Source organism: Sipha flava, unplaced genomic scaffold (assembly GCF_003268045.1).
Source record: "Sipha flava isolate LNK unplaced genomic scaffold, YSA_version1 216_pilon_pilon, whole genome shotgun sequence".
Taxonomy (NCBI): domain Eukaryota; kingdom Metazoa; phylum Arthropoda; class Insecta; order Hemiptera; family Aphididae; genus Sipha; species Sipha flava.
In genome coordinates this window covers 22,072-33,119 of record NW_020272841.1, presented here as the reverse complement: position 1 = coordinate 33,119, position 11,048 = coordinate 22,072, and the positions used below count along the sequence as shown (strand labels likewise).

General features: G+C 29.9%; 1 protein-coding gene across 1 annotated transcript; it reads right to left on the bottom strand.

The window, feature by feature from the left end:
- Window positions 1–5,231: 5,231 nt before the first annotated feature.
- On the bottom strand, window positions 5,232–6,905 carry LOC112682954 (the record flags this gene model as incomplete). The annotated part of the gene is made up of 5 exons (XM_025553749.1): window positions 6,833–6,905; window positions 6,641–6,720; window positions 5,635–6,034; window positions 5,382–5,557; window positions 5,232–5,300 (listed from the first exon to the last, which is right to left on the bottom strand). Coding segments are annotated over exons 1-5 (798 nt in total), but the record flags the coding sequence as incomplete, so codon positions are not given.
- Window positions 6,906–11,048: the final 4,143 nt, after the last annotated feature.

The window sequence follows — 11,048 nt, the reverse complement described above, 5'->3', positions numbered from 1 at the left end:
TTGGTGTCTGGGCGATCAGTGCTTCAAGTCTTGCAAATAGTGCCGGAGCTAGTGCTAATCGGGGGCGTTTGGGTAATGGCCTGGCAATTGGATCACTGAAGTTTGTCCGTCGTTTCATCGATTCACAGCAGTGGGACGGTCGTTCCTGGGAATTTGATCTTTCAAAGTATGCTGATGGAGATTCTAAAGTTGATGCTTCGTAGAATGCTGCTAAAGAATTTAAAATTGGTAATTCGTAGTTTGTGGATGAGAATTGAAAAGTTGATGCTTCGTAGTCTGCAGATAAGGATTGGGAAGTTGTTATGGCTTGATTGATGGGTATGACTTGATCGGTTGTTGTGGCTTCATTGATGGGTGTGACTTGTTTGGTTGATGCGGCTTGATTGATGGGTGCAACTTGATCGGTTGGTGCGGTTTGTTCGATAGGTTTGACTTGATCGATTGATGTGGTCTGGTCGTCCGCCATTATTCTGGGTAGTACGATGAAATGAAACGTCGCGTATGTGTGATTTGGATATACTATACGCAACACTTATGAAATTCAGACTATAATAGTACGAAAAACACAATGCACAATTTTTAGCAGTAGTTAAAGTATTAAGTTACGGGTGTGGCATAATACAGAACGAGAATAATAATAATAATAATACTTACGTTGAACGTCGGTAATGTGAAAGAGACACGGCAAGGACGAAATACGAGTTAACCGAACGCGTTCTGAGCTTGTAGAAGTAAAAACAGCTATAAACCACTTCTACGACACTTTTTACGTGTTGCTTGTTACGGCCGCTCAATAATAATTACGGTAGAGGTAGAACATTGCGAAGCGTTCGACGTATCGATCCGTACAATGCAGCCAACGGCCAAGTAACAGATACCGTGCTTACAATTATTTACGGAGAGAATATCGTATTGCGTTGCGCGAAATACCCATAAACCACTTTTCGTGCGACGTCACTGTTCGGTGGTTGTGGAGTTTTGGAGGGGGGGGGGGTGTAAAATCGATAGTTGCGGCGTCGATACGTAAATATATGCGTGGAAATGGTTGACCGCAGATATATGTATACATAAAAGGCCTCGCACGCTACGACGAAACGCGACGGTTTTTAATTTCCGCCGGGTCGTCATTAAACATATAGTACGTTCCAAAAGAGAAGACACGGTTTCTGCGCATTTCTCCCCTTCCATCAGGGTTTGTTTCACTCGGTGAATTTTACGAAGTCTATTTCCGATCATTGCCGACGATGTATACACCGTAATTAAAATGCGGCACACAATAGTCGTGAATGGGGGATGCGCGCCGCCGAACAAAAATCGATCGCCGCTTCGTGTCTTCTCTTTTGGAACGGATTATAGAGCCTTCTTTCTAAAATTACAAAAAATAAATAAAAATTATGACAAATTTGGTCTTATGTATATTATGTGATTTTGTATTACATTATGATTTTTATTATATTTTTATATTCAGTCCCAGACAGTTTAATTTATTTTTGAGACACAAGTCATATGCTATAATAACGATTTAATGTGTTAGTGAAATTAAAAAATACAATAATTCAAGCGAGATTAAATAGCTAACAACTACAGAACAAAAAATGGTTATAAATTAAAATCCCGAAAACATTATTGGTGATATTAAAAACTGTACGCAGAATCGTTTTATGATTAATTTTGATTACTTATCAAATTTATTTTGTTTTTCATTTAAGTATATAACTACGATTTTATTTATTAACCCTATTCAAACGTATTACTCAAACAATTTCAAGTGTTATGAATTTAATTTTTTTTTTGTAATTTATTTTAAATTTTAATTATGAAGACAGTTATAACCAGGGACCGAAACCTTGATGAATTATACGGATCCAGTTCCAGTTCGGTACTTAGAAAAAAAAAAAATCGGTTCCGGTTTTGATGCCGATTCTAAACTAACTAAAATTTGGGTTTCGGTTTATTTTCGGTTAAAAAAAAAACTAAAATTTCGGTCTCGGTTTATTTTTAGTTCTTAAAAAATGAAAAATAAGTTAAGTCCGCACATTTGTGCGGACTCTTTGATAAAAACTGACGTGTTTATTTTCTGCGCGCACGTATCGTGCAGCATAAACTACATTATTGATTTTTAATTTCAACATAAGTTTTAAATTTGAATTGTTTGATTACTATTCATGACGATGCAGCACGATAAAAACAGTTGTGTTTTATTATAGTGTATGGGCAAAATCATTCAACGATGAACTGTTGTGTTTCATCGTAGTGTGTGTGGCCTTTTAGGGTTTCCATATGTTTCAGTTCTAAGAATCCGTACGGTGAGAATACCGGGGTTATATTACGTTAAAATAAAATCGGATAACACATTTAATGCACGAACAATACGGGGCTCGCGTGTACCTTAATAACATATTGTTAAAAAAAAAATAAAAAAAAATACCACATTTTAGATTCTGCGTAAAACGAGCAAATATGTTGATTTTACCACGATGTGTTTTTTTTTCGTGTCTGTGCAAGGAAGACAGGGGTACAATTACGCACGGTGCGTGGTGAGACAATGTAGATGAAACTGAAAAATAAATTCTAGCGGTTCATACCAATATGCAAGGACGATCCTAGAGTTTATTTTTAGGGGGTTTGGAGTGAATTTTGCCGACTTTCAAGCATAAATCTGCCGACTGTATACTAAATATTATAAAAATTACATTTTCCTATAGCAATAATTAGGGATCAAATAGTTATGAAATTGCATTTTTTTTTTCTATTTATTCATTTTAATGCTGACTTAGACACAAATTTGATTCTTATTTTACTGAATCAAAAAACATTATTTTTATTTTTCATATTTTATGGTTTTTATTTTAAATACATATTTTGATACTTTAATAATAGCTATCTAAATATCTATGTATTAATTTTATTATTACTTTTATTTAATTATATTATTATATCTCTCTTATTAAAATATATAATATAATCTATATAAGGTATACCTTTTTATTTATTATTGTTATTATATAGGAGTAAAACAAAGATGGTAACCAATAATGATAACTGTGAAATTTATAAATAGTGTACTATTTATTGATATATTTATTTATGATATATTTCTTAAATGTTAAAGTATTATATTAGGCAATACATGCATCAAAATAATGATGAAAACATTGTATAAAAGAAAGTAAACAATTAATTATAAAATATAATTTAATGTATTTTTATGTAGGTACTCTTCTTTGTTTAGCCAAAGACCATTTTGTGACAACAGAATCAATAAATAATTTATCAACAGTATCTTTTTCACAACTCAATATCATCAACGAACTAAGACGGTTTGAAGTCATTGTAGAACGTAAATTATGTTTTATAAGTTTCAACTTACTAAAAGTCCGTTCACTAGAAGCTGTTGTAACTGGAGAAGTAAATGAAAGGCGGTAGAACCAATAGCCCAAGATAATATATGTTTTACTTCTTCCGATTTTTGAAGTACATCTAAACATTTTAAATTTTTATTAACACATTGGCCTCCTAGTATTTCCCATTCTGCTGCAGCTGTATCATAATCCAAGAGTTTGGCTTCATGACTCATAGGAGGGAAAAGAGAAAAGACTTCACTGAAATTCACTGAATTTGAAAGAGTTCACTTTCAATGAAACACTTAATATTTTATATATGGGTTGAAAAGTTTCAAGAAAAACATTTAAATTTGAACTTATTAAATTAATCAATGTATCTAAAACTAAATTAAACTGTTGTCTGTAAAAATTTAACAATTCATAAAGAGCACTGTTGTCAATATTTTCATTAAGTTACTTAGGTCGCTTTCTGGTTCGGTGATAACGATTTAAGTCTGTCTCTGAATCAACTCCAAATGATTGAGCTATAATTTTAACGCTGTTTATCAAATTCTTCATGTTTTTTTAAATCCTCTGAATAGTTTGCCATGTTTCTAAGTCTATTGATATTTGAGTAGTTTGGGTATTACATTCTGCTTTTGAAGTTATACAAAATCGGCATGGGAAGTTAGCCATGAAGCTTTCAGAAAAACCTAAGATCAAATGTAGACCTAGGTTATCTCCAACTATTAATGTTAGAGAAAAATACAATTTATAATTTTTATCATCAACAACTATGTCAACACCAGTAATTTCTAAAAAATTAATTTCTTCGATTAATTTATTAAAAATTATTTTATTTCCAAAATTTTTTCTAACAGTTGAGTTGAATAAATGTGCTAAAAAATATTATTTAACTTAGAAGAATATTTGGAAGGCTAACACGGACGTGAAATATATATGGCTCCTAATTTTTGTATACCTGCATGTGTCTCCAATGGATTATTTGTCTCATAATCATCAAAAAACAAAATGTATGGTATAAATAATTTATTAGGATTATTAATTCGTTTTAAAATCCAATTATCATTTACTTGAACAAAACTACTAACAATATTTCCTTTAGCTTAATAAAGCCCTTCTAAATAGTTTATAACTGTTTTTAAAACATTTGGACATTCAAAAAAAAAAAAAACTTTAAAAATTGACCTTAATGAAATAAAATAAATATTAATAGGAATTATGTTAATTTCTCCTGCATCATTACCCCTAATTTTTTTTTCTTACTACCTATTTTTACTTCAGTTGGTTTTATGAAAAAACCTAAATTTTCCAGAGCTTTTAATCTAAGATGTTCAGTTTTTAGTTCTTTAAAAGGATCTTCTAAAATGTCAAACATTGATGAAATACGTGAAATACTACTGCAAGTAGCATTGTTTAATTTTAAAATATTTATGACTTCGTCTTTAAAAATATTTAAATGAGTTTGAGAAAAATTGATGTCCTCTATTAATATTTGTACATGTTTTCTAGGTATAACCGATTTATTGTACCACTTAGATATTAATTGTATTAATTATATTAATTGCTATTGAGTTTTAGAGTTTGATCCAATTTTACGTTTTATATTAATTGGAGAAAACAGTTCCATTAACAATTTTATAGCAGCAATATCTTCATACCCTAAAAATTAAAAAATAATATTCTTATAATTGAAAGAAGAGGAGTAACACAAAAGTTATAAAATCAATTAGAGAATATTAAAAAACTGAATATTTTAATATTAAATTATTATTTCATATTATATTTTAACTCTCCCGAAGAACTAGGAGTTTGTAACTCATTAATTAAAACTGAACATTTTTCTTTAAATTTAACTGTAAATTTTTCTATATATTTAATAAGTTGTTCCTTAAAATATTCAAATTTTACAAAGAAAGTAAATTCTTTCTCAGGGAATAATTTATTATAATCATTCTCAATCTAAAATTAAATCAAGAATAACATTTTAGTAAGTATTTTAAAGTTTTAATTATATTAATTAATGTTTAAATCAACCAATACAAATGCTGTTGAAGCTTTTAACCCTGGATAATCTTTAAAATGCATGTTTTTTCCATTGGTATATTTAACGCAGTTATTGTATCGAAGTTGAAAAGTCTTATCCCATTTCTCTAAAAGTATTTCCCAAAGAGCTACATTATTCTTCAACCAAAGCATGTCATCTTCAATTCCTAGTGTTTGTAAAAGAAGAGAATTTTAAAAACTAGAATAAGAACAATAATAATCAAAAAATAAATTAAGTAGGTACTTTCATAGTTAATGGAGTGGTTTGAACTTGAACTATCAGTTATTGTTTTAGAAGATTTATTTTTATTTGAAATTTTTCTAATTATTTTTTTTAGATTGCAATATTTATCACAAAGTTTTCCTCTATTAGATGTATTTTTGTTTCCTTCTCTTTTATATGGAATAAAATAAGTCTCAGAGGTTTCTGTTGGAAATAATTGAATGATCTCTAAGAATAAAGCCTTTAAACAGTGTGTTTGTAAAGTCTGGTTCTCAAATTTTTGTAACATGGAAGTGATGATAATATGAGTCATTTTATTTCTCATAAGACTGTTTAAAGATTGATGAGCTTCATAAAAATTTAAAATAATATTTCCCTCAGAGTGATTTAACAGGATTTCTTTTACATTGCTTTTCTTTTCCTAAATTATTTTATAAAAAATATTATATTCATTAGGAACATTAACACATAACAGAGTAATAATTTATTTATTTATTTCCAAAATCATAAATAATTCTTAATACTTACAGGCTCTGACAAAATTATTACATTACTCAAATTAGTTAAATTTGCTTTAGTATCATCATAACATATATTACTCGGAGTAGTCATTAATTTTTTAACCCATGCTCAATTTTAGAAATTTAAAGTAGTTACTGCAAGGTTTAATATGGTATAATAACATCTTTAGTTGCATCTGATGATTAAATGTGCAAGATACTTGACAGTATTTAGCATATATTAGTTTATTTAATAACACTAATTATAATTTATATTGTCAGCATAGTTGGTTTTGATCTGACCATAGGTAGGGAAAAAATTATTCTACAGCTATTTAAATTACATATCTTAGAATACAGGCATATGATATAATATACATTGCAGAATATTCACATTTTCTATTTCTACACTTTATGAGAGCAGAAATGAGCGAAATAAGATATAAAATATAAGTACTTATCATTGATTGATTTTCATTAATTTCTTCCAACTTTTTTAATTCATTTATTTTATTCAGGATTTTAGCTCTTTGGTCTATTTTTGGTATCAAATTAACCAACATATACTCAGTTAAACATACAAATGCAGAACGATAATTTTCTTCATCTGTTAATAAATTATGTTGAAAATTATTTCACTTAATAATATTATGTAGGTAGATTATATTTACATTATTTATTATTAAAATGTTTAAGTATATTTATAATAATTATCTTACCTTTGAATAGTTGAATTATGTTTTCACTTAATGAAAGTTCTTTTAAAATGTTAACAACAAATTCATCAGCCATAATTGCCTAATACATACATTATTTTAATTATTAAAATCAAAATTGTTGTATACGAAATCAAAATAAAATTGGGTTTAACCGCAGTTAATCGCACGCAACGCGATGGTGATTACAAATCGAATATATGGTTAACAACACTGCAACTAAACAGTATAATAAACGTTATCAAATTTCAAAGTAACTAGAAATAAATGGTATTATTGAAATTAATAAAAAATCTATTTTAGTAATTTTTATTGGTTTATTTTGGTATCTCTACTATACAATGTAGTTTGTACCTAATTTTTACTATATATATAGTTAAATGAACTTAACATATTCAACAATACAATTTCATTAACCATAACTAAATTAAAAGGTAAATCGAATAATTTGTATGGTTTATTCAACTACTAAGTAGTTTAGTAATTTGTTCGATATTCTTTTTAAAATTTTAAACAACATTAATTTAAGTACGAGGTGCTTAAAAAAAAAAGAAAGTAAATACCGTTGGGCAATAAAAACGTGTAAAATTGTAAATTTTTGAAATACATTTCTTTTAATGTAAAACACATGTAGAACGCTATTTTTCAAAGTAATTATCATCACTATTTAAACACTCATCATTCCGGGGTACTATTTTTTGTATTCCTTCATCATAGAAAGTTGTCGTCTGCGATTGTAACCACGTGTTAACAAATCATTTCGCCTCATGGCCTTTGCTGAAGTTTTGGCCATCCACAGACAATTTCATGCGTAAAAAATGATGAAAAATCACCGGATGCCGAATCTGAACTGCATGGTGAATAATTAAATCGTTCCCCCGTGCAAAATCTGCAAGAAGTTGTCTCGTCGCATTCACTGTATGTGTACGGGCATTGTGTTGGGTGAAAACAATGCCGCGGCTAAACATGCCCACACACATACACATACACACACACACACACACACACACACACACACACACACACACACACAGCAAACGTGACGAAACAACTTCTTGCAAATTTAGCTTTTATGCGATTCGTTTTAACTATTGCTTCTGTATAGATTGCTAAAACAGCCGACTGGATAACAAGTGACTTCAATATAAAAAAAAAAAAAGTGAAATAAAAAAAAATAAAATAAAAAAAGAGTATTGTGTACTAGATTTAACGTATGTCTCACCAGCCCACCCCACATCAAAATTGATTATTCTCTGGTATGTAACCTTTAGTATGTCATTTGTATGTATTTGTATGACCATTCCCGCCTTTTTCATATCCATATAGGATTCAAAGTTTTTAATTATATACACAATAATTATTTTCTTGTATACAGACTCAAAAGGTAACACATCTAATAACTTAAAATTTTCTTTATTCGAACCAATTAATGTGTTTTTATTTAAACGTATCCTAACAATTTTTCTTTGTAAACGTTTAGTGGTTTAGTCCGCCCAAGGATAGTTTTGAAAATTAAGGGTTGAAATGATTCATACAAATCCATACAAATGGCGTAGTGAATTTTTGAATTTTAGGGGTGGGCAGGCTGGTGTGGCATTTTGCCAGTCCGCTCCTTCTATTTTTGATATAACTCGAATTTAATTGGTATACAAATGGCGGGAATGGTCATTCAAATACATACAAATGACATACTAAAGGTTACATACCAGAGAATAATCAATTTCGATATGGGTTGGGCTGGTGAGACGTACGTCTAGATTTAGTTATCGTTACGGTTATACAATTGTATTGCGTGTCTTGCTTGGTACTCCTACAGGTTTTATTTTTTTTTCAATTCTTCGGCTGGTTGAAAGTGCACTCTATCGTACGAAGTAGAAACGTGATGTCGCTTAGCACGAGGATGCGCAGCGTACATCGCCGCTGGCGGGAGAAACTCCATGTGTAAACTGGAACTGGAGCTAACGTACTCCGTATTATTTATTGTTGTATTCAATCTGAATACGACCGGCTCGACCGATTTATTATTTTGCTCCATCGAGTTCATAGTGATCGTGTACAAGCCGTTGGATTTGTTCAAATCCAGCAATGGTTTTGCGATCCTCGTGCGATCACGAGCTTCAATGTCACCCTTCGAGTTCATGGATTTATTCGAATCGACCGTCGCGTTCGATTGATCGTCTTTCATTTCCAAAGTTTTATTCTTCAAAGCGAGTTCCATCTGATAAATTAGTTCTTTTTCATCGTGCAACTTTTTCCTCAAACTGATTTTTTCCCTGTTCTGTAGTGACAATATTGATGTAAAAATTATATATTATATTAAATATGCATTTTAATCGGCAGTGCATTAATTATGTGCGCGCATAATACGAGTACGTACACTTAACACGCAACATATTGTTCGGCACTTAATACATGTTAGGAAAATGAATTACAGTGTAAAAATAACTATTATCTGTTGATTAAGTTTAGCAAAAACTGCAATAACTGAAAATAATCAATACAGAGAATGCTTAAATATAAAGAGAAAAAAAACTATGGAGAATCGACAGGTAGATATCTTATTTATTTGCTCCCTTTGGGTTCTGTGATTGTACCACATTTAATTTTCATATGATGTAAGTAAATATCAAGGCTTTGCACCCGAATCATTTTTTCGGATTTCGGGTTTCGGGTGTTCAAACACCGCAATATAACATTTAAACAAACGTTTGGGTGTTAATAACCGTTATTATTCGGGTTAATATTGGTTAATACTGGTAGTCAAGGAAAAATATTATTTTTCATTGGTGGAGGGTGGTGGGGAGGCTGAGCCCCTTCCACTAATGAAATATTTATATTTTTTGTTACTTGCCTATGTAATAAAATATTAATTTCTTATACAACTGTGCAACAGTTTTTTAGACCAAACTGTTATTATGTTAATTTCAAGCAATGGTGTAACTACGATTTATTTTCGGGGAAGAGGGGATTATTTTATATGTGTATGAAGTTTATAAAATATAATATCTATTAAGATTAAAAATACTAATACTATGTCCTACTCCTAGTTAATGCGGACATATCACATGCGACAAAAAACAATTTTGTATTCTGCGTTTGTGTTTGTAGCATAGGTGGAAATCGGGGGGGGGGGGAATTGAGGGGACTAAGCCCCCCAAAAATATAAAGTACAGGTCTTAGCCCCATAGCCCTAAAAATTGTTAAGTGACTAAATATAAAATAATTATTATTATTGTAAAATGCATTTTTAATAACTGAATTAAAAAAAAAAAAAATCTGTGATAAAAATTAAATCAAATTTGTAAGGTTTTACAAACTTCTTGTCATGACTTGGAACGATCACAATTAATATAATACTAATAATATATAATAACACCCATATAGGTTGTTCAATTTAATTAATTAATAATTTCTGTTTAGAATACCTACTCCAAAAATGTTAAAGATAAGGCACCTAATTGGTTTTTTGTTTAAATTGTTGATTAAAAATGTCAAATTGTCAAACTTCGTAAATTGCTGCTATTAAATAACTGCGCACAGTGGTATCTATAGGTATAATAAGCAAATAATGCTCAGCCCTCCCACAAATTTCACCAAATTTCCGCTTATGGTTTGTAATGCGTGCACACACTAAATACGTACTAGCTAGGACATAGCGTAATACAAAAATAATAATAATTTGTACTTATGAATGTTACGATGAAATTATTACACCAACAAAAATTGAAATTTCATGACATAGATGTGTACTACACGTCATACACTGAACAAATACGAATAATGCAAATAACAATTTAGGTAATCATACGGGAGACATCAGTTCTATTTCAGACTTACAATATTGCAATAAATAACGACTCAGTGATTCGTAGAAGACCAATTATAATTGGTATTTATAGATACCAATTAAATTATAATAATACGACGTATCCGCTTGGGATAATTTTAAAAACAGTATCCAAGTTGTTTACACTTGAACACTTAACATACCATACCATTCATGCACAACTGTTAATATGATGTATTGCTATTGTCTTTATTTAGATAAATTTAGATTAATTAACAATTTTGTACATTATTTGTGAAGTTATTTCTGTGAATGGTAATTTTACTATTAAATAACCAATGACAAAATTTAAATAACCACAAAAATACATACAAAATGATATATCACATAAAGATTGTAGAATAAAAAATTATTCGGGTTTCGGGTTAAAAC